Source organism: Monopterus albus, unplaced genomic scaffold (genome assembly GCF_001952655.1).
Source record: "Monopterus albus unplaced genomic scaffold, M_albus_1.0 scaffold172.1, whole genome shotgun sequence".
Taxonomy (NCBI): Eukaryota; Metazoa; Chordata; class Actinopteri; order Synbranchiformes; family Synbranchidae; genus Monopterus; species Monopterus albus.
The window spans coordinates 1,249,266-1,274,943 of record NW_018128052.1 but is presented as its reverse complement, the minus strand read 5'-3'; the positions used below and the strand labels follow the sequence as shown (position 1 = coordinate 1,274,943).

The 25,678-nt window shown below is 40.9% G+C and overlaps 1 protein-coding gene across 2 annotated transcripts in view; it reads right to left on the bottom strand.

The window, feature by feature from the left end:
* Window positions 1–25,678, bottom strand: part of LOC109969361 (ephrin type-A receptor 3-like) — a 91,564-nt gene that overhangs the window by 52,415 nt on the left and 13,471 nt on the right. For both annotated transcript variants that reach the window (XM_020616190.1, XM_020616191.1), the window contains exons 2-5: window positions 23,830–23,894; window positions 15,813–16,013; window positions 14,650–14,757; window positions 13,611–13,962 (exon numbers count right to left, since the gene is read on the bottom strand). In XM_020616190.1, the coding sequence (XP_020471846.1) occupies window positions 13,611–13,962; window positions 14,650–14,757; window positions 15,813–16,013; window positions 23,830–23,894 (726 nt within the window). The remainder of the gene's footprint in view (window positions 1–13,610; window positions 13,963–14,649; window positions 14,758–15,812; window positions 16,014–23,829; window positions 23,895–25,678) is intronic.

Sequence of the window (25,678 nt, the reverse complement as noted above, 5' to 3'; positions counted from 1 at the left end):
ACTTCTGCCCAGCTGTGAGCTTTCTCCTCTCCTTCACTTTCAAACATCCTTGTTAATTTAGCTGCTTACTGCTCAGCTCTCCTGCTATCTGTCGCACTTGGTTTAAGTCAAGCAGTGACTCCCTGCCAGCTTTACCATAAAGGGCAGAAACTTTGTGTGTGTGTTTGTGGATGGATGGAGGGTACGGTGAGTTTATACGTGTGGGCGGGTATCCATTTGTGTGTTCTTTTGAGAGGGAAGTTGTGTAATGCTGCTGGTCCATGGGAGATGAGCTCCATAATGGTCACCATGGCAACAGGCTTTCAAGATGGAGCCCTTCTAGTGCCCCTTTGAGTGCCACAGCTCCTGGAGCACAGAGCAGCCTGTGTGTGTGCTTGTGCCTTTACATTATGGGGACCGAAATCTGTTAATACACTCACACTGTGGGGACTTGGCCATCATTGTGGAGATCAGAGGCTGGTCCCCGCAAGAAAATCAATAAATTTTAGGGTGGCAGCATGGTTTAAGGTTAGGTTGAGGTTAGGGTCAGAGTTAGGGTTAGGCAGCTAGTGGTTATGGTTAAGGTTAGGATAACAGGAAATGAATGGAAGTCAATGTAAAGTCCCCACAAAGGGGAGTGGGGGGGCGTTACTTGAGGCCAGCTACTTAAAAATTGATACATCAAGTGTCAGTGGAGAAATCTGACTAGATTGAATCTGACATCCTTCATGGCCACCAGGGTCTATGTGTGTGTTTGTGCTCTTGTGTACATTCCCGTGAAATATGCCTTTATTTGAACTGACATGTCCCATGTTAAAGAAGATACTGTATAAAACAATGCTGTACTTTATATGTGAAAAATATGCACATGTAAGGGTGAAAAAAATCATTGCAGGCTACATAGTGCTTTACATTGTACAACACATGTCCATTACATGTTTATGTACAATAAACATGTAATGTATTCACTGTATGTTGGTGTGCTAAGAAAGAAAAGTGCATGTTTTAAAAGCTGCTGATTATTATAAACTGTACATGTGTATTTAATATTCACCTACTAACCCTGGAAAACACACACATATCCTAAGCAAGCCTGCTTTTTCTTTCTTTGTGATCTGAGGGATTATCATCATGTGCACTTCATTTACCTCACATTGTTTGCTCTGTATGAAAGTCTGCACAGATATTCAAAGCAATACAAGTGATGCAGGGTTGATAATGTTACAAATTTCATATTGTTGTGTCATGTCACAGGTTTGCAAAATGGAGACATATCTAAAAGTTTTCCTCTCCGTACCTCCAGTTTGCCCTTAAAGTATAAAACATCTGTATTTTCAGCTTCCCTATTTATCCACAGGTTCACAGAATTCAAGGCAAAAGTTAGTAGGTGGCAACTCAGATGGACACAGTATTAACCCAGTATAGACCTTAGAAATTAATACACTGGATTAAATTCAAAAGGTGGAAGTATTCTGGCAATAGACGTACAGTATTAAATTGGAAAAAATAATTTTAGCTTTGTCTTGGACTCAAATTGACTTGAGACTTGACTCCCACCTCAGAGACTGCAGACTTGTAGTGTGCTAACTATCAAACACATCTCTGCTGTAAAGCAGCGATTACTTTTGACTGCAAGAGTCTTTTATTGTAGAACAACAAGGAAGGATCATATGGTGGCAGAGCAGACATGAGATAAGAGCTGTGTCCTCATGGAATACATAGGCTTCCCTGACACCTCAGTACAGACCCTTACTGTGTGTATGAATGATATCTCATGACTTCTCTGACCCTCCAACACACACACACACGGTCAGACGATATGAATCGGTTTGTGATGTCCACTACATGAAGCACATGAGTACACACAGTCTGCCTTCTGATCTACTCTCTGTCCTCTGGATACCAGCCAATTACTGCAAGTGGCCAAGGGATGAAGCGCTCCATCTTCCTCATTCTGTCTATTCTGTCTTCTCTCTCTATTATTCCTATTTTATCTGTTTTTATTTTTTTGTGTCTTTGTCCTTTCATTGTCTCAGTGTATTTCTTGTTCTATCTTTCTCTTCTTTATTCTCTTCATTTGTGTGTGTGTGTATGTGTGTGAATCTGCCTTTGTATGTGTGTCTTGTTTCCCAGTGGGCTGTCTGTCATGTTGACCCTGACCTTCTCCAGAACTCCTGCAGAAATATTTACTCTCTAGCTGACAGGCACACACACACACACACACACACAAACACATATAGTATCTATGTTTGTTTTATCATTTGTGGGGACTTTACATTCACTTAGATTCATTTCCTTGAGGCTTAACCTAACTCTTAATCATAACCACTACATGCCAAACCCTAACTTCACCCCAACCTTAAACCAAGTCTTCACCCTAAAATGCAATGATTTATATGGTGGGGACCAGCATCTGGGCCCCCATGAGGAAGGTCGAGTCCTCATAATGTGAACGTGTAAACAGGTTTTGGTCCCCGCAGTGTGAGTAATAAAATCTGCACACACACACACATGCACAAACCTCTAAACAAATCACAGTACATTTAAAGTAAATACTTTTTTTGTGATAACCAAAGCTGATAGCTCACAAATTTTGGGCTGGGGTGATTATCCTGCAGTGTAAAAACAGATTAAATAGATACCAGGTGTGTTTCTGTGTGAAAGGCATCATGGGCAAGGAACAGAGTGTGTGTGTGGGTGAGAGAGAGAGAGAGAGAGAGAAAGAGAGAGAGAGCATGTTAGGCTTATAGAAGGAGTCTGTTGGGAGTTCGTCTCACAGTCTGAATAAGTCCTTTGTCTGTTTTGTTATCAAGATAAAAGGCCACAGTAACAAAGATTTACCATCTCCTTTTGAAGATAGTTAGACAGACCTATACACACAAAAAGCTCAAGTCTACATACACATATTTAAACTTTCACTACACATGCACACATTATCTCTCGACTGACACACATGTAGCTCAAACATCTTCCATAAAACAAAGGTAACAACACTATAAACACACACATTTGTCTCCCCAAATACACTCAGACACGAACACACTACATCAGTAAATGGGCCTCCATCAGTCTGCCACATGACCAGCAGGGCTGTGCACCTCCTTTCCTCACCCACGTTATTTTCAGTTCATCACTCTTAATAATTCATTCTCTCAAGCAGAGGAGGGACGAAGAGTCCTGTGCCTTTTTTCTCTGTGTCAGTCATAAGCACAGTCACATGCTCACACAGATGTACCTGTCAAGTGAGAGGTACATCTGTGTGAGTGTCTTTAACGTGTGGGTGGGCAGCAGCAAATTGACCACAGGAAGGAAAATCTGTATGTATGTTGTATTCTCATTCACAAGAGAAGGCCGCATCATAGTGGTTTAAAAAGAAAAAGCAAAGACAAAAGCAAAGGAAATGCGGAGGAAGAGAACACCAGAGTTGCTGCTTCATTCAAGGTCAAATAGGAAAATAAAAAGAATCCTATTATGATGGTTTGTGAGTGTGTATACACTGCTGTATATATCTCTGTGAATAAATGTATTTATGTTTGTGCCTACATCTTCTATCATTATAAATGAAGTAATCCAATAAGTAATACCTCCCCTTAAACACCTCGTTGACACCACAGAGTCCATTCAGTGCTGTGCAGGAAATCAAGAGTGTCACATGTGTAAAAAAGAGTCCCCTCTTGGGAGAATTGCGACTGTGTGTTCCTTTTGTGCTCTCCATAATAAAATCTGCACAGTTCAGGACCGCAGGAGCTTTTCATCTGACAAACAAATATTGACAAAGCGATTAGCAGATCTGTCTTGAAAGGTAATGACACTCACAGATCTCAGTGATGTGCTTTTATTATAGCAACGGATGGATAGAACTTGAAAAAAAAAGCCATGTTTGGGATCAGGGCTTTGAAGATCTTCTACTGTGGGACCCTCCTCAGAAAAAGCTGAGAAACCTTAACATTTTACAAACTGGGACAATATAAAATATGCTGAATTAGCTATTAGCATTTCCTGTTTGCAATATACAGTATCAGTGGATTAAATTTATTACTGAAGAAAATTTGAACATGTGAAGATTCCTGGACATTATAGTTTTCTAATATTTTATTGAGATGCTGCTCCACTATGCTCTACTATGATCTGTTACACTCCGCCACACTCTGTCCAGCTTGTCAGATATTTGTCATTATGAAAATACAAGAAATGAGAATGCAAGAAAACTTCCTGATCAAATAGAGACAATTTAACATCTCTGACTGGTTAGAAGCTAACATCTCTTGCCAGTGCTATTCAATGAGTTTGGACCAGATTTCTACAACAGAAATATTTGAAAAAAAGTTATACAATGTAGCTTTACATATCTCACTTGGTGAAACTTTATGTACTTTATTTTGAGAAGATTATATCTGTTGTGCTTAGCATGGTGCATATAATTAGTCTAAATGTTAATCTAAATCTAAGTCATGCTATCTGATGCTTTTTGCCACATATATCAATGTAAGCACTATTCATTTAGGTTTGGTGGCAGTGTATGCATATCCAGCAGTGTTACTGATTGTTTCCGAACCACACACATACACACCTTGACCCACACCTCATATGTGGACAATCTTCAATAAAGCAAACAGAAATACTATATCTTGTCTTGTGCATTCTGATCAAAACCCCCTAGTGGACACAAACACTGATGTACAGTACTGGTCAACATTTACATTTACACTCCGGGTCAACCCCTGAACATAAAGTATGTAGAAATACGGTATGTGTCATGTCCGTATGTTTGGATTTCACTAATTTATGACTGTAGACTCTATATAAAGATGGACATCTCCACAGAAGTGATGCCACCATTACAGCTAATCCACACTGGAAGCGTTTTTTGGAAGTGTGTCTCTCCCCCGAAACTCTTGTGTTTTTTTTTTGTGCTTCAGGTCTGTTTTTCCTTCTCTGTTTAGTGAAGTGTAATCTCCACAGACATCTGTTTAAAATCACACAAACCCCATTATTTTTTTGTTTCTAGTAGTATCTGTTACAACTGAGATTCACATTCATGTTCGCCCTCTGTAGAGCCGAGGAAAATCAATACAATCAATAAATCCATAGGCTTCCTGATGAGCATACATGAAAACATTTTTGTCCAGTACATTTATGTTGTCTGTCTGCCTGGTGAAGACTCTTTCTCCTGCTGCTGTCTTGCTGACAGACAGACAGCTGTTCTGATGACAAAGAAAAAGAATATGCCGCTCACGTCTCACTTTCAGTGTGGATTCCCAACTAGTCGATCGTCCCCTGGTGGATGGAATACTGTAGGCCCTAAGCCCTGCCCCCTCCATGTTAGTGGATGGGACATGAGACAAACTAAAAATTCAAAATGCACAAACAAATGCATTTTTTTGAAAGGGGATTCCTTTCATTAAGCTTTTTTTCATTAGCTTTTTTAAATCATGCATACAAGTGGTCGTTTTTTTCATATTTGTTTTTAATAAATTATTTGATAATATAAAAAGGGGTGGCACGAAAAGCAGTATCATCCATTTTCATACATACTGTAGTCTATAGGAGGGGTGGGATTTTTGATGCATTTGGATGTTAAGGGTTTTAAAGTACGGTACTTTAAAGGCCTCCATGAGCTGCAGGTCACAGCCCCTACTGACTATGTTGATAAGACACAGGGACAAAGCAGATGGTTAGAATATATTGATATCTTCCTGTTATATTCACAGCACTGACATATGTCCATTTCGTCTGGTGCAGTTTTTCATCTCCCTTAAAAACACCAAATCACTACCAGCAAGCATGCCTAGCCTGCAGCTGCATTTACCTATACAAATTATTTAAGCCCGCAGCCACTGGAGAAATTTTCCATTTAGGTCTGTAACTACTGCAGCAGCCGGACTAAACAGCCATCTTTAAACATGAAACAATTTGCCACATCTCTCATCAAGTCCTGCGTAACCATTCTTTGTACTTGTCAACACTGGAGCTGAAAAGTCTATATGAATTTTCTGAATGGCTCCTCTTGGCTGTAGAACAATAATACAGCTGTACTGCATACAAAAGCAGCAACAAATTAAATCTCGACCGCTGCTACATCTGTACACTGTGTTGGGAGCTGAGCAGTAACGCCTGTGCAATACAAGCCCAATCAGGCTGACAGGCTGATCGTACATCTGGAAGCCATCCGTAAACTAGAAAGAGAGAAAGGGAGGGGAATAAGGGGAAGGGTCAATGGCTGCCTTCCTGTTCCTGTGTTTCCTGTTCACCAGACTCGCTGGCTGCCTTCATGACTCCGTTGCTGTCTCTGGCACGCTCACTCACCTTTCTCGAAACCTTTAGATCTTAAATGGAGCAAATTAAACACTGATTCAACACTACAGAAATGGTGAAATTATGAACTTTCCCAGGAGTGCACACATGTTTATCCCTAACTAGAACTCAAAAGCATATGGAACACAGCCAATTAATGGCAACTGTGCCCAAAGGACACACTCTCTCCCCTCTACACTCTCTCCTCTCTCTGACTCTGTCTGTAGGGAATTGTGCTATATAAGGATGTGAAGAGTTGAAACATGCATTAACAGTTTCTCAGTCCTTGGCCTGCTTTTCCACTTTTTCTCTGAGGGTTTGTTCACACAGCTTAACCCACTGCACTAGACTCGGCTGAGCTATACGAGGTCCTATCTACCAAAGCCGCCTTAATGTCCACAGGTTTTGTTGTGACACATTAGCGGTACAAACACCATCTTGGCGGTAAGGTGGCTTTTGGCAGCTCAGCTTACGTCTGGTGAGTGATGTGCCATGGTGAGAGAGGATCTTTGCTGGGAGGTTCTGAGTGAATAGACATTATCTGGGTCAGCGCTCTGTGGATATGTAGACGGGGACTATCATGTGTAGAGGATATAGCGAGAGCTCTTAAGCTTTTGTGACTTTGTGTGTAATTTATTCAATCACAAAAGAGAGGAGATGAGAAAGAGGAAGAGGGAAAAGAGATGGACTTTAGGAGGGACATGTGTGAGAGAGGAGATAAAAGCAAATAAAGGAGAATTGAAGGCATTATCCAAATAAATGAAAGTCGGACAGGTGGAGCAACAGAAAGACATACACTCACACAGGCCCGTAGATGGACAGATAATTGGCCTTTACTTGTCCCATATGCATTGGCCCTTTAAGAACATCTGGCTAGTAATGACACCCTGCTGCCTGACAGCATGTACATTCACACATATTGCATGGACTGTAGAGACACAAAAATCTTATGACTTGGTATCTAAATCCATCCGTTAGCTGCCAACTCCCTTCCTACACACACCTTGTGCTCTCAAGCTCGCTGAGCTGCCACCAGGAGATGTATGTGTGTATGCATAGGTATGTGAACATGCTACTGTAGATGCAGAAGGGAGCCCTTGACCTTCACAGTGTGTATGTGATCAAAATAAAAATGGTCACTTTACTCACTACCTCCTCTACCCACATGACATACATACACATTCCCATGCCCATGTACACACTTATCCTGTAAGGATAGAGGTAGAGATCATGCTCAGTGTTGGAAAAGCAATAAAGAAAGGCAGGCTCCCTACTGATCAATGCACACAACTACACACACCTACACACACGGCACTCTGTAAATGAGCTCAGTCTCTCTCACAGGTGCGAAGATTAGCCTTTTCCCACATCTGTTCCCTACTCAACCCTTTCATTATGAACTGAGGCTGCAATCTTCCTATGAGATATAAAGTCTAAAAGTCTATTGTATGTGCATATAGGCTTTTAAGCATGCATGCTTATACAATACATGCTCATAATCTTTCTTTCATTATATGCATCTGAGTGCGTATCTTACTGCACACGTATCATATAACTCCCATTTATTTGTACAGAATGTAAGTTTTCTTGCAGAGAACAAACAAAGGCTTTCATTGTAAATCCTTTCCTGCTGCGCTGTGGTCAGAGCCAGGTCTGATCGACTGAACGGCTGAGCAGGAGGCCTTTGATCGCTGCTTGTCACCAGGCAGAGAGACAGCCAAACACCCCTTCACAGACTGAGTAACGTTTTCCAAAAATATCAAATTACAGTTTTTTTTTCTTCTGAAAATGTACAACTTCAGTTATTACTCCCAAAAGTTATGATGTCATTGGGTAGTTTTCCATTCACATGTAATGCAAATTTTAATCGAATTTTCAGAAAATCAGCAAATGAAAACAGAGTGCATTCCATTCACTACTGTTATGTGAATATTATTGGCTGGTTCTCTGAGATAAGCTGGTGGTGCTGTCTGCCATTACACTACAGCACAAGAAGACGGGATAAGATGGCATAATTGAAGGTGAACAATTAAGTCACATGATTTGCGAATGGCATAATTAATTTGCTACATTTGTTTTCATTTTGTTTATATTGATAAAGCAACTAGTGCAAAAACATATTTGCAAAATTATAAGATTTAAAACTTTTTTTTTTTTTGCTGTTTCAACTCAAGTTTATATGCCCAAATTGAAAATGCACATAAAGACAGTGAAATGAAAACCCACCAATAGTCATAATCAGATGTGGTTTCAAGGGTGAAAGGAACTAAAGCATTGTGATGCCTTTGTCACTGAAAGGTTACATAGCTATACTTTAAAATAATAGTTGAACACTGGAGGTATGTCATGGCTAACAATCATTTTTCCGGTGCTCCTGTGCACCGTCTCTTGCTGGAAGCTGACAGATACAGTTGGTGTACACCCATTGTGTCTGCATCCGCTGTGTTCCAAATGAACACATAGTTGACATGACAAATCACACTGGATTGGATGCACATTGTTCCTCAGTGATTCACACTTTGTTTTCTGTCCAATTTGAGAAGTGAAAAAAAAAAACAAGAGAGCTAAGTGGAATCACTCTGAGGAGTGTGGTGTGACTTTGAAAAGTTCTTCTTGTAAACTAAATTCTTGCTTCATACTGGCAGCATCAAACATGCAAATAAGTAAGAAAGGTGGGAGACCATTAGCACATTATATCTGATGGACAAACAGAGATGTCATGGCCAACCTATATTACTTTTCCCTGTTGAGAAGGAGAGAGAGGAGATGAGAGCAAGAGAACCTGTGTCGAGGTGACAGGCGTCTGTCCTTCTCCAGTCCATCTCCTCCATCTCTCAGGCATCTGAGGCAGTAATTGGTGTTGTCAGACACACAGAGAAGGACAGAACACACAGCACACACACACACTCACTCTCCTGCCCTTCAGCATGTACCCTAGGGCTTAAAGCAGGAGACGTTTGAGAGGAGAATTCACTACATTCTTTACCAGCTGTGAGCCAGAGAGACAGCAGGAGAGGCCAAGGCAGTAGGAGGTGGAAATGGAGGGTGTAACGGTGCAAGAGAGGGTGTAGGCAGTTTGGCCTCTGTGTGAGGTAGAGACATGTACAGTAGGAGAAGTGACAGGGGTGTGCAAATGCATCTGACAGAGAGGCAGAGCAAGAGTATGTGTTTGAATAAGAGTGAGAGAGAGAGAGAGAGAGATTATGCAACTGCAGTGGTGACAAAGCAGATGAGTATGGCTTTATGTGACTGAGCAACAGAGCCATGGCCATCAGAGCAGCAGCGGGTGTAGTGCACACACACAAAAAATATGAATGACATAACACAAAAGAAATGTGTTAAAGTGGCAATGTCAAACATTACAGGATAAGACTGGCTTCATTTTTCTTACTGTCAGTTAATCCAATTAAAAGACGACACTTCTGTGCTACAGAGTTCCATTTTTGTTCGAAAGCTATACCTGTAAAGCCTCAACCAGATACACCGCTGCACAGAGTGACACCTTACTCACTTACAATATACACGGGCACTGTAGGTTATTTCTACATACTGTACAATGTCTAATCCCCCATTATCTGTACTCCTGTTTACACATTTGTGAAAAACAAAAAAACCACAGTTCCACTTAATTCATACGTCCTGTGTTTCCTAATACATTTTTATAAACAAACTGATATGTAATGATATGAGTGTATGAGAAATTGCTGTGTAATTTGATATTTATTATGTAAAAACAGAGACAGCGTTCAGTTGATTCTTTTCCAGTAAGTCTGTTCCAGTTATCACCATTTTAACCCAAAACAGCTGCACACAGCGACCAGCTGAAGATGCCAAATGTGTCTTTCTGTGTAGCTGTGAATTACAGGCAAGCAAAATATCCAGTGCGAAAGATAATGTTTCCGGTACTTAGCATTCAGTCTGTATATGGATCATTTTCCCTCAGCCTTTAAGATATCCTTCAGTTTCCTTCAAAAATTTCTCTTGAAATCCACAACTGAATATTAACTCAACACAACCATGTATATAAAATGTTGTGGTTCTGTTTTGAAAGACTTACATCTTCAATTAGAATGAATGGCCTTGCCGCAGAGAGCCAAAGTCAGGTTAGGAAAGCTAGAGGGCACTGAGAGATGGACTCATTTATTGTTATGGTGGTAGTTGTGTCTGGCCTTTAATAAAATTTGTTGACAGTAAGAAAAATCTATAATCACTGCAGCTTTATCCTTTACCAGCAACAAAATGTCAATATTACATCAATGTCAAGATGACTGGTAGCTTGTGTCACAGCATAGCATTGTGCTGGTGCTTGTGGTTCTCAAAAAAAAAAAAACGACCCAAATTCCCATGAAACACAGTCTATTGCTACAGAAACACGGCCTTCAACAACACTTTTTGTCGTAAAACATTAAGCAGACATAATCGAATCCAGTGTCCAATATCAAAACATATACACACATTTAAACAATACTGTCACCTCACTTATAATAAGAAGCAAAGACAGGGTGGGAAAGTAGAAACAGAAAAAGATGAACCCATGATCTATAAACATTTAACAAGAGCAGGCAGAGGAGATGAGGGCTGTGAGGAGGGGGAGGAGGAGGGGAACAGAAAGAAAAATGGTGAGGTAAAAAAGGAAGACGATATCAGAAAGAGATGGAGCAAAATGGGGGGCTTGTAGAGAGAGAGAACAGTTCCATTATAGAAGCAGACACCAGAGTTAGGTTAGAAAATAGCTGAGAGGAGGGACGAAAGCCAGAGATTGAGATTGAGGGGAAAAAAAGCTGTAATTGGAGGTATCTGGTGTTTGTCTAACACAGAGAGGCTAGTAATGATTCCATTAGCGCCTCACACCGAGAGAGAAAGAGAGAGGGTGAGAGAGAGAGACAGGGACACAAAGAGAAAGACAGCAAGAAAGAATAGCAGTCAAAAGGAGATAACGAGAGTGACACAGAGACAAAAAGAAGAGGCTTGAGAGGCAAAAACAATGTGAGAAAATTCACACTGAACTTTAGAAAAGAAAGCAGTGAGTGTCAGAGCAGCTAAATGGAAGAGAAGAACACAGACGCACACAAAAAGAACAAGAGAAAGAATTCAGCGTGTCCATTAAAAGGCTTGTTCACCTGCACAATGATGGTAATTACAAATGCCCCTCCAGTCCTTTGCCAAGCTCTCATCCTCACCTCAGCCCTTCATCTCTGTGTGACTGCAAACGAGAGAGGGTGATTTAAATGCATTAGCGGAGTGTGTTTTCCCTATGGAACACCCTCAGACTGTGTCAGGGCAGGACCCTTTTGTTTGGAGCTGATGCTAGGTGCTGAGAGGACTCTGTAAAAGCTTGGCCCTTGTTCTCTTAGGGACACATTAAAGCACAGAGTACTGGGTTGTTGTACTCTCTGTGTGCTCTCATGTCTTTGTTAAAAGCAGGCAGATTACAGATGCAGTTATATTAGCTGGCTAAGTGAATGGAACAATATCAGAATACAGACACATACAGGCAAAAGAGCAGAGGCGCCAAAGTAATTTCAAAAGAATGAAAGCTGGTTTCCAGGGGTATGAGTCTGGCATTATTTCACAATCAACAAACCAGTCCAGTTTGTTAGGCTGACATATATGGGACAGCAAATTCTCCTGCTGGATGAGGAGGAAATGTCATTGCTATGCAAATCCATCCCAAAATCCCACAAAAATGTTTTTCTTAATGCTGAGTAGGTGGCGCACATCCCTGCAGCGGAGAAGCAAAAATTCACCATGAAGGAATTAAAATCCATTGAAAAATGCCTTTTGATTGTTTCCAGAATAATTCATTTCAATTTCACTGAAATGTACTGAAATCAAAATCCTGGCGTTCCGTCCTGCATTTAAGAAACCTGGACCCCTGTTTTCCCTGAACACCATATTTGTAGTAAGTACAGGACACATATATTTCCTGACTTCTGACCTCAGACTGTCAATAAGAGCCCGCCATTACTTCTACACATACACATAACCATGAGCACATTATTGCTGAGTCTGAACTAGGTTGTTGAACATGCTTACATTGCTCTATTTAATCTCTCCAGAGTGATAAGACTCAGGCAGAAAACTCGTGAGGTCACGGAGATCACTGAGGTCAACCCCTTACTGTGTAAGACTGAATTTAAATAAAGCTTCAGTAGAGAGATTATGGCAAAGACCTAAACACTGCAGGTAATACACTCATTTGTCAGTGAGATGACCTGCCAAATAACCAGAGCATGTCATTTTGCAAGAAAGATATGTAGCTCAACAGTCGGCGTTTCATAACCAAGATGCAGCCACAGCCTGTGCACATTACCAGTCTGCAAACTGCAGAGCACAGCTTGTTCTTATTCACTTGTCTGTGAAGCCCAACTGCCAAGTTTCTTGCTGTCTTGGCTGCTGCTTCTCCAAAACAACCAAAATTGCATTACGTGCACGAATTCCAAGTTTGCAGTGATGAATATCTATGATTCCATTTTCTTTTTGGGGAGGAAGTGAGCCTGTGGGGACAGGTGATGGTGTGAATCTAATACAGCTTGCTCACTCAAATGCATGCACACATAGTACACACACACTGCACACGCCATCTGTGGAGTTTTATGACTCAATAATCTGCTTCCTAAGGCATACCTTTTCCTCTCTTCCTACAACGCAAACACGCATAAATACACACTTTGCAACACACGCACACCACTCTCTTTTACTCAGCAGGGAAAATGAGATATTCAGCTCTGACAAACACACACACTCTAAATATAAGAGGAGATGCCTCAAAGCAACTCCTACCCTTTCCTCTGCAAGAACTGTCCTCAGAGTGTATAAAAGTCGCTCGGAGTGATGACACCCATGGTGACATGCAAAGTCACACACACGCACGCAGAAAGTGCATCAGTAACTGAGATACGTAGGCATTGTCATTCTGTGGTGTTTCATATAAAAATTCATAGAGTGACTAAGTATCTGTGCACACACATTCCAGAAAGACACACAGGCATGTGCAGATGCATATTTACACCTTACACATAAACACCTGAGAGTGCAGAATAATGGCTATAAGAGACAGTTTGTTGTTTGGCAATCGGATCTCTCACATCTGAAGGCCAGCCATTACGAGACTCGTATATACATGAATACACACTATACAACATGCGCTCAGGTGCATACTGCGCAGTAATAAAGTCACTTTTCATAGACACACAGAGCAAATACCTTGCAGCACCAAGCACACGTCTTTCTCTTGCACTCTTAATTTGTCCTTTTTATCTCTATCTCATGCACACACATTCCCACACTTATAAATTCATTCCACGCCTCTCCCCAGTGCCCCCACCCCAACTCACGCTGGCAGATGTCCTTGTTTTCCTCGAAGCCCGGTTTGCACACACATCTCCCAATGGGAACCAGCCAGCCTCCGTCTGCACTGCAGTACATTTTGGGAGCCTCAAATTCCTCTGAGGCATTCACACACATGCCATGGACCTCCACCAGTGCCGTGTCTCCGCCTGTTATGGTATCGGGGAACTGGGCCAAGTTAAGCACAGTGAGGGGACACTTCTTGTAGAAGACCCTGACTGAGACCAGAGCGATGCAGGCGCCAAGGTCCTGGAAGGCCAGGTAGAAACCCTTTTTACTCAGGTTGCTGATGTCGCGTACCTCTGTGTTCAGCTTCATGACGCGGTCGCCAACATCCACCTGTGGCCAAAGGACATTGACTGAAAGCACTGAGATTCAGTTCTAACTTTTTTTTCAGCCCTCTCAAAATAGCTGTTTGAAGCTCAACTGCATTTCCAAGACATGTAAATAAATGTCCTCAAAATCCTAACAATGTACCTACAGTAGCATTGGATAAGATTAAAGAACTTTGAATATAACACACAACCCAGATTTATTTTCTATGGGCAGGTGGCAAATGGTGAATATCTAATTTTGGAGTGCAACTCTTTCATTTGAGGATTAAACAAACACCGAAGCTTAATGCTAAAATCAATAGAATATCAGTATATAAAACAATGTAGGAGATAGCAAGCATACTGTGCAGCTCCAGTGGGAAGCGTCGTTCTTTAAAAAAGGGGGATAGAGCGCAAACATCTAAATTTAATTGAAAAGCCGCACACATTCAGTTGAGTGGTAAATACAAGGTCAATTGGAAGTCTCTTTTTTTTTTTTTTTTTACAATATTTGTCACATTATAATGTATCTAGTCATGCCCTATTTTATGTTCTGTACTGTGTGTGTACACAATGCACACGAGTGACTGTGTACTGTAACAATGTATGTTTACTAATTCTACAATATATAAAGTACACTTAAGTACCGGTGTGTGCTTATGCTACAGGATGTGACTGGTATATGTCTGTGTGTGACTGGCTGTGTCCGTACCTGTGTAAAGCTCTCATCTGCAGCGATAGTATCAATCTTGACATACTGGCTTTCCTTAATGAACCACAGGTTGGCATTATTGGACTCATAGTAGTACATGTTGAACGTCTGCAAAACAAACAGCGTGCGTTATCTGTCATGCTCTACACGTGTAAGTTATCAGACAAAACGCAGTAACAGTAACATAACACACAATAAAACTAGGCAGCTAAAAGTGAGAGAGTCCGTCCAGTGTGAAATTTTAACAAGGCTCCCTTAGCTCTCTAGCTATTCTGCTGCTTCTCTTTGAATCTCAGTCCATCTGTCTCGATGGCCAGTCAGCAACACTGTCTGTGGGTTCAAGAACGTGTAGCTCTATACTGTCTCATATTATCTCCACTACTCATTCTGGAGCTGTAATGAGAATGAAAAGGGTACAAGGGCAGACAAAGCAGAGAGAAGTGAATACAGAGGAGGGGTAATATAAGGCTGATATGAGAGAATGGGGGACAGTAAAATAGTAAAAATATATGGGGAGCCACAGAAAAGTCTCCAGAGAATTGTCTGTTTTCTTCTGCAGCTATTCTTTCACATCATTCATTCCTGGCCTCTTGTCTATTTATCTATTCATCAGCCATCAAAGAACGCTTCAATCTGTGTGTCTTTGTGTTTGGGTGTGTAAGGAGGGAGTTTTTCCTCCCCACTGTCGCCAAGTGCTTGCTCAAGGGGGATTTGTTGGGTTTTCCCTATGTAATAATATTGATAACAGTAAGGTCTAGACCTTACTCTGTAAAGTGTCCTGAGATGACTTTTGTTGTGATTTGGTGCTATACAAATAAAATTTGATTTGATTTGATTTGATTTATGGAATAGACAGGACTGAAAAATAAAATAATAAAAAAAGATGTTTAAAATGCCCTTGTGCTGCTCTATAATGTAGATAAACCTTGATTTTATATAAAACAGTAATTATAGCATGAACAAAGTCTATCACTTGTTGTCAGGCCTTACATTAATGTTACATAAATGTAAACAGCAAAACAGGCATGAAATCATCCAATGTTCTTTTAAATGTGGACATAAAAATTATTCCCTGTCACGATTTAATGTTTATTTCATAAGCACTTATATAAACTGGCTTCATGCACTTAACAAGCCACGTGTGTGCGTTAAGTGATGCAGACCTCTTTGCAGGTACCAGGAACCCCGGGCAGGCTATTACAGTCCCTCAGGGTGAACTTGATCTCAATGTAGACACGCTGCGCTCCTTCTCGGCTGATGTGGCGCGTCCTCAGCCAGTTGTTCTGGTTGGCCTCCATGACGTTACACACCTGATAGGTCCTCATCGGGGTGTTCCTCTCATCCATCACACTAATCTCCTCCCACTGAGGACAAGAGGTAGAGAAAAAGGAAAAGCAAAGTGAGCCTGGCAGATGAGAGAGATACAATATGCTTAGTTTACCGTTCGTGAAGTTTCTGTGGCAGATTAAGGATTTTACGCATTTATCAGAAGCCATATTGATAGAGTGCAAGAGAGAGAAGTGGGATGATGTAAATAGACTGCACCTATATAGTGCTTTTCTACCTTACCAGAAAAAGCACTTTACAGTTGCTGCCACTCATTCACCCTTTCACACACACACGCACACCGCACACACTGGCCTGGCATGGGATAGGACCTAACCTGCCCTACCCCTGAGCCAGAACCGCCCCACAAGGAAAGAAGGGAAGAAGGAAGCCAGAAAGCAGAGAGGAACATGGAAAAGGTGAATTGAAGATGTAGAAGGGAAAAGGCTAAATGTCCACGAGCGACGTGAAAAGAAAGTGATACAAACAAGGGGAAAGTGAGGTCAAGGGGGAGCAGATGGTCATAGTGAACTACATGAAATTAAACTAGTAGTTTTTTTGTGTAGTTAACTACTGAAACTACACACAATATTGGGCCATTAAAGGAAACCTATATTTTCTGAACATTCATATTTGAATGTACCATGCAGTATGTGAGTGTCATTTCACCCTGGGCATGGACATTTTGAGTGCAAAACGGAACCACCTGTTGGATAAGAACTGTGTCATATAAACAAGAGATTCTGCTCCGACAAGTGCAGTAAAAAGATAGGCCCATTATTTAGACCAGTGTTCAAGCTGTTCACACTGTCTAAAAAGGTGCAAGGTGATGAATGTTTTAGTTGTTAAGACTGTGCAAAGCAGATGGTACAAAGCAGACAAATAAGACAACAGGCCAGTTTTTAGTGTATCGGTCAAATGGTCTAAAAAGCTGCAAGCTAAATAGTTTTTTCACTCCTATCGTAGTCAAAATCCAGATTTGTTTGTCTGTTTGCATTGTTTATTGCTTTGTTTATACTGTTTATTTTGTTATACTATACAGCCTTATATTGCTATCTTGTTTACTTGCCCCTTGCTACTGCCTTACATAAGGATATGCACATTAACATTGAGAGCCGCTGTACCAGAGTCAAATTCCTCGTGTCCAACACACCAAATAGCTAATAAAGCTGATTCTGATTCTGACTTTGTTTACAACCAAAATATAACGTTCTTTGCAATTTTGTCCCTGTGATAAGCTCGGATGGGTTTGTTTTGTTTTGGACAGGTTCATGTCTCAGGTATTAAACTTGCAAAGAAACTGAGTGGCACTTTTATGTGACTTTTTCGTATTTTATTTTGTTAGAATTTTGTATCATAGTGTATGTACACTGTCAATCTGATCTTTTTTTAAAATAGTTTTTAAGTTAGTTTTTTAAAGTAGCCCCTTTAATTTTCAGCCTAGGACTGTTATTATGCCATTTTATTACGTTTTGATAGTTTTTCATGTGAGAAAATAACCCTCTAGCTTTCAATCTATCCAAGTAATGCCAATTACAAATTTGCTCCAACGTTTTTTGGTGATGTGATGACCCGCTAATGTACCAGCTAGCTACCTCTACTTAGCAGGCATAGCTGTAGCCATTGTGCTCATATTATCACATTCAGTGACCTATGGGCCACGTGATAAGATGTACAATGTGATGATTCACGTAAATAAAGGTCGAGGCCTCTGTCACCATAAATTTTACCGTCTGTAACACTAGTGAGAGAGAAGTGGCAGCTGCTATTATGAATTGAATGAAGAACGAGCAACTGGTGTCATCACAAGTAAACATCCAGGTTCATCTGTGGCAAAATCGTGGTGTAGTAGTGAAGAATTTCTCTGACCAATTGGTAGTTAACTGGTGTCATCACAAGTAAACATCCACATTCATCTGTGGCAAAATTGTGGTGTAGCAGTGAAGAACTTCTATGACCAATTGGTAGTCTTCAATGTTTACATGTCACCATTTGGTATCCCCTCAGTTTGCTTGGAACCCCAACACAGGCGATACCAAAAATAATTACATGTCACCATTTGGTATCCCCTCAGCTTACTTGGAACCTCAACACAGGCGATACCAAAAAATAACAGAAGGTACCAGGTACTATCCCCAGCATTTGAATGATGGAAAAACAAATAAAGCAAGTAGACTCGAGTCGAGTTGAGCCAGTACCAGGTGGTGGAAAAGGAGCTATTGCTGTAGTTCAACTTCATCCTTGCAAAGCTATGCTTTCACACTGGCAAATGTGTGAGAAGCATGAAAGAGAACCGAAAAGAGAAGAGGTGAGGACAGCTGGGAAATATTTGCGTTTATGAGGAAATCCTTTCAACTAAAACATAAATTGTGGACGTGCAGGCAGGGTAGATTGAAACTGAGCAGCACAGGGCTGGGCTTGACAACAGCACCACTCAGCTGCAAGATCATCCTATTTCATCGCTTGTCAATGAACAAAGGAGATCTCAGTCCAAAGATTGCTTATGGGAAACTGGGCTCAAGTTCAATGAACTGTGGTTTAGTGCAAACCAACACTAAGCCTGCATGTTTTGTTTTCATGTCTGGGTGAATATGAGTGATGATCTGTGTCAGGATGACTGAAGGACTGTCTTTGTCTGTGCTGCACGTGTGCACAGAGTGAGCGTGTTTTTCTAAAGTGAATGCGTGATTTAGCGTTTATGAGTTAGGTGTATGTGACACAGAGAAAAAGAGGAGAGAGAGTGAGAACTAGGCAGACAGAGCTACTTTGTCTCCCATCATCTGTTACCATCTGTTTCCACTTCTGACTAAGGCAGTAATTGAGAACACTTCTCGCATGAGCAGGAAAACATTTCTATTTACACACACACACACACACATATCATTAACACGCATACACAAAAAGAACATTTCTATTCCTTAAAGAAAAGGAAAATAAACCAATGTGGCTTTAGTGACTCGAGATCTCTATCTATTCAAGCGGAAGCTAGCTGGATTTTCTTGGACACACTCGCTCTAAAACCCACACAAACTGGATGAGTCCCAGTTTGTGGTGAGGGATGAGAGGGCCACCATCCTTCTTAAATGAATTTTAAAGAAGCTTTAGTGACGAGCACATATCACTTTACTCTAGTCTGGCCATGTAAACACATAATCCACGGTATGAACACATAATGTATACACATATGCACACACAGACCGAGGCTCACTATACAGTATCTGTCATCATTAACATCTCCTAAAATTCAGATGAAAACAGAATTGTAGAAGAAGTGAGATACAAGAGAAAAAAACAAAAGGAAAGAGAGAAGTCTAAGCTACGGTCGGATTCTTGAGGTTAATTGGATGTGACGGCCCAACAACCTGGCAAGAACTTGACATATTTTACCTCAGTCCTGAGCACAAAAGAAAAAAAATCTCACACACAATCATTTTCACATTGCAGAAACTTCTAGCCAATGCTTATAATCTCCATGGCCTCCACTGAAATTGTGTATGAACTGGAGCTCGAACAAAACCAGCTCTCCCTTGATCCTAACTCAACAGTCCTTTAACAGAAACAAGTAGAAGAAGAAGAAGAGGAGGAGAAGGAGCTAAACATTTTTTAAGCTGCTGCAATTAACTAAAACAAATGTCCCTGACAGCCAGTTTAGAATTTGAAGATTATATACAAAAGAAGTATCACTCGATTTTTGCTTGACATTATGTGCGCACAGCTGTGAGTCATTAGGATCAACCACATTCGAACCAATTAAAAGAACAAACACAAGATGGAGGGAGAAAGAAAAAACAGGAGAAAGAGGAATGAATGTCGGTATGTTACAGGCGCGCCTGGCAGCTAAACAGACCCATCTGTGCAGAGCTGAGACCAGTCGGACATCACAGGACAGTCGCACACAACCACACACACACAAAGTCTTTGGGGAGTAGTGATTAAAGCATTTATGGGAATAGTCATCGAGGGATAAAGAGGGCTTTATGATGTCTTTGTTTATTTCTTCGTAGCCAGAGTTTGGAGTGGCTGGATCACTGCCACTTCACGGTGAGCGCCTTATTTCCCTAGCTGGCGAATCTGTTCATTGTCACTTTTGCCAGGTGTGTTTATGAGCATGGAAGAAACCTGCTTGCCTCCATATGTGTTAATGATCCACCAGCCACCAGCCACTTGAGAGAAAAACTACCAAAAACACAAGGAGGAAAGTGTTTGAATAGCCCAGAGTTCAGGCTCCCTTTCTTATTCTGTAAACACAGACACACAAAATGAAAGCTGTTGTGAGTGTTGGTTCAGTTTGAACACTAATTAGCATTCAGAATTAAACCATCCTCCCTGAACCCTCAATCACCTTGGTCCAGTCAGCACAGAGCCCATTTGATTGCTTTGAAGTGAAGCAGAGATATCGGATCAGGATTTAAGTTCAACTATTCACCAGCTTAACATAATATCCCTCCCGCTGCAGTCATCTGATGGGTACACCTACAAGGACATAATTGGCCTCTGAACTTCCAACAAATTCTGGCTTAGTGACGCAGGATAGAGAACAAGAGAGAAAAGCAGAGATGGAAGATGAGGAAAAAGGAGGGGAGGGAGCCATGAGGAGCCTCTGGGGGAGTCGAGACGCTGAGGGGCCTCCCATTTTCAGACATCATTAAGAGGTATCTGTTTTGTGTCCTTCAAGAGGAACACTCCCGCCTGGTAGTGACACAAGTGGGTCGCTCCACGCAGTCTCAGGCACCTCCGGCTTAGATTAAACATGCCCCGCAAGGGTCAAGTGTGGCTCTGGACTAATTCAGGTAGACAGTGGTCTGTGAATGGTGGGAATCGGCCATCACTGAGAACAATCCCCAGATTTAAAGTTCAAAAGTCAACTATATAATCCCACTGATTTGAAACATAAGACCTTCCTCCTAGCCTTGGCGCTCTCTATTGCCTTTTCTCCTTTACATTAGATCCATGGAACATTTTATTTTGAGTTATAATAAACATACAAAATTGTTGGTGACACGAGCTGTGCTAGTCTCTGTACTGATTTTTATGATGTATACCACCAGGTTAGATGTAATTTTATATTTGCCTGTTTGTTTGAGACTGTCCTATAAAATACAACAGGTTTTTACAAGGAACATGTTATAGTTTGGTGACATCTAGGGTGTTTATCAATACCTAGAACTTGGGAGTTCAGGCTTGATAAGTTTGAACTTTAAGTACAATCTCTCGAGAACGGGAGGATGCAGTACTCTCAAAGTGCAATTGGAACACCAGCGTCTTTGCTGACAGACTACTCTGCTCTGAACAGGATGTAGCTGCCTGCTAATTATAGCTAGCTGTTCCCTTTGCAGATACACTACTGGCGTCTCTGAAAACATAGGAACAAATTCACAAATCAGCATTAATTTGATAGACTGACCACATATTCTCAACCTAAGTGGTTACTTTCTACATGAAAAAATATCAAACCTTTATAAAGCAGCCAAATGCCAGGCCTAGGATGAAAATTATAACAGCTTTGAGCCTGGCATGCAGTGCATTCTGGGATACTTGGCTGCCCCAAGTCCACACAAGTCAGCTCCCAAAGCATCCTTGATAAAATAGGTGGAGCAAGTCTGGTATTTTGATGTGTACTTGGCTGGATGCAGACTTTTATTTAGAACAGTACTTTCTGATGATGTTTCATAAGTTTACAAGAACACAAGTACAGGCTGTTTTCATGACGACAAAGGCCCCTAAAGCTTGGCAGTTCAATGTGCGCTGTCGTTAATGTTGGTGGAATTGTTGCAATTCCTCCCATGACCGTAGCAACACTATTTAATGAGGTGCCACTTTGGGTCTTACGAGAGGGAAGATACAAATGACCGTATGGTTTGTTTGGGTTGGAGGACTTGTTGATGATGTAGTAAGAGTCTGTCATCCTCGGCTCCTCATGTAACAGCCTTTTTCTCTAGAATATTTCAAACTGACAAAACCCTGCTGAATTGGCCCATAGCTTGCTGTGTAGATCTGCTTTTGTTGAAAAATAGCATCGATAACAAAGCTCCCATAACTTTCCCCCATGTACAACATAAGAGCATCACAAACAACAGTTAACAAAAAGTAAAAACTGGGATAGTGCTGAGTTTTGAGGTAAACAGTGATGTGAAACACAAACTTCAATGTTTCTGTTGCTTCAGTTAAGCTTTATTTGCTTGTGTTGTGGCATCTAACTGTAGCAATCAATGTATTTCTGTTCTAACAAGCAGAAGCAGCTGTTTAGTTCATACAACTGATTGTTTTGTATTTCTCTTTTTTGCTGAAATTGAACAAGGGGGAACATTTATCTTGGAGGAAGACAGCATAGGCGTCACGTACCACAAGACAAACTGAGAACATTGAAAGCGAAGACATTACCAGCTTTAACCAATTTAATAATGTCCTTGGTCAGATCTGGTAAAGCAGCAGATAAAGACAATGCTTAACCCCAAATATTCAAACAAAACTGTTTTGTTTTAATAATGCATGTATCAGGTTATACTGTGTGTGTATCAGTTTATACTGAATTATCAAGGATCTTTTTGTAGTATTTATTTGACAGAGAAGTTCTGTGGCGTTATTATGTTGACAGTTCGAGAAGAAAAGATATAGAGGATGGAGTTTATTATATATCGTTTACTTTTCAGTCAACACAGCTCTTTGGGGGTAAACTAACAACACATGTTTTTGCAATCCAGGATTAAGCCACCCCAAACTGAACTGCATTTTCAATAAAAATAACTTGTCTACTCAAAACTAGATGGAACACATTCTGATCTCTGTGAATAAAAACACAGACAATATGGCCACACAGTCAGAGCATTTCAGTGAACTTGTGACCCTTGATTGCTTGAGAGAACAACCTTGCTTTGCTCTGCTCACTTCAGCTTCCTCTCTGCTGCACACAAGCATGAAACTTTGTGTGGCATCCTGCAACTGAATACACTGATATTGAATAATGGTGAGGAAGTGAGACTCAAGGGGAAATAGAATTTGTCTATTCAACAGCTCCTGTGCTGGGGTGACATACAGTACGGAACCTGCTCTTATTTCTTTATTGAATGCGCTGCGTGGTCCTTCCTCTCTCTCCTCTTTCACCCTCTTCCTCCCCTCTCACATCTCTGTTGTCATTTTCTGATTCATAGTGGCTGCACTCCAGACTCCCTTGGTCCCTATACCTGCAAAAGGCCAGTTAGGCAACCCTTGCACGCACACATACACACATGCAAGTAACACAATCATGTACACACCACGTCCTCTTATGTAAGAATATTTACCCTGCCACCCTGTCCCTTCACTCCATCCCAAAAATCATAACCAGTAATAAATGGAGGCTGCAGTACCACAGTGTTTTCAGCACAGTGGAAATAATTTGTAAATTCCCCCTGCAGACTCCCGATTTAGCAAGGAACGCTCAGTGCTCTCTAAACTACACACTCCAGTGCTGCTGCTATCTCTGAGCCTCTGCCTGGGCCCTGAAAATAAAACATGTCAACACAATCGGTAAGTTATGATCAGATTTATACCTTTGGTGCCAACTCCAGCATAAAGAAAGGATGATGAGTTGTGTGTGTGTGTGTGTTCTTGTACCTGCTATTTAAGGAGGACCAAAAAATCTTTTTTCTATAGAGTGAGGACGTTTTTAAAACATTTCTAAAACATCTTTTTGAGGGTTAAGACTTGGTTTTAGGGTTCAGGCTAGACTTAGGTTTAGGTAGAGATTAGGGTTAGGCATTTAGTTCTGATGGTTAAGGTTAGAGTAAGGAGCTAGGGAACGCATTACGTCAGTGAGTGTCCTCATAAAGACAGAAGTACAAGTGTGTGTGTGTGTGTTGAACTGCAGATACTCACTCCCTCATTAGGGTAAGCCTCCCAGCCCAGGTCGGCTAAGGCTGACATGGAGTCCAACAATGTAACTGCAGGAACAAAGAGAGAGAGAGGGAATAAACATGTTAAACAGCTACCGAGGAACAGCTTGTGGCATTTCATTTCACAGTCCATACTTCCATAAATGCACGGTAATGTTTTCAGTGTGGAGAAATTACTGTATTGAATGCATCATCATAACATCATACTGTAAACCTTCCATATAAAAACTGCAAGATGTTTTCATGTTTTATACAAGGTTATCTTTTGCTGTGTTGCATTATGGCAGCGGTGAAATCGCAAGCAGTGGTAGACCTGTAATTTCAACTTCGAGTTTATAGCAGCTGTGTTGCTAGTGTAATGGTTCAAGGGCACACAAAGTCAGTCAGTTAAACAGTATCCAGATACAGAGGCAAGAGTTAATTTTATAGTTTCATTTACACTTTAGACATTTAAGTGACACTCCACTTAAAATGCCTCTTCTCAATATAAGCCTCTCACCTCCTGCCGGTTTAAAAAATGAATATTAAACATTTGAAACTTGTGTTTTTATAGTCAAGGTGTACTCAAAGTGGTTAGTGGATTTTAGTGTCAAGTTTTCATGTCACAAAATCTCAAACCACACCAGCAAAATCATCTCTTGTCTTTTGCTGTTCATCTGTATGCTTAATATGTTCTTATAGTCTGTTTATTTCCAAATATGAATAATATGCTTTTGTTTTTCATTCTCATCACCCTGTCAGGCCCACGAGCAGGGACGTGTTGGTTTGTGCAAATTAAAGCAGAAGCCTCCAGCTGCTATAATTGTCAGAACTACTTAAGTCAAGCTCAGTTCTTGGCTGGAACAGCATAATAAAGTGGGAGAGATATGAAAGGTTACTGTCAACATTTATTACCCATTTCCCCAAAACCCTGTCACACAGTGAAAGCCACTGTGTACATTTTGAATCCAGGCTCATCCCAAGCCCTGTTTACATTCAAAGGGCCAATTCACTCAAATAAAAAAAAAAGGGCATTTCTTGCCTCCCATATTGATACAGAATATTTAAGGAACATGTTTCTGAGATTTACACCACCCAAAAACATTGGAGATGAAGAGAAACTGCATTTCAACAGCAACTTCTAGAGTGTTTTATCCCGGTTTCTCTGGAAAATCCACAGGCTTTTCTGAGCGACGTTGAACTTTTCATTTGAGATTTTTTAACCGAAACCAGGGGCTTTCCTTAACCATAACCATTCTGTGTCTAAACTTAACCATGTTTAAGGAATGTCTGCCATTGTCTTTAATATTTGCCGCCAGAAAAACTTTGCCATGTCACAATTTTCAAGGCATTATTGTCAAACTAGTAGGTGTGCACTGTGGACCACCATACATATAGTAGGTGTGCACTGTGGACCACCATACTGTATCTACTGTATTCTACATTTTGCTGTGAGACTGGGTTGCTCCATGGCTGGATAGCTTCATACTGAAAACACAATGTGTTTTTGTCATTTGGATGCACCAACCCCTTCAATGTGCAAACTACAAATATATAATCAACTTTCAAACCTAAAAAAAGTTTAATACTGTAACTTTGATACTAAAATTATTTTGTTGGAATATCACTTTAATAGCAGAATGTCATGTGACATGCGCACGTTGTTCCCTGTGTGTCATCTCTGTGTGAAAGGAGGAAGGTGAGAATGAAAAGTGAGGAGAAGAAGGTAGCAGGCTGACCAGCGGGAGGCATAAAGAAAACCTGTTCAGACACAGGGCTCTCCACCTGTGTGTGTATGTGTTACTTGTTAGTGCGTGTTCTTGTTGAGGCTTGGCTCAGTCAGGTCCTAATCA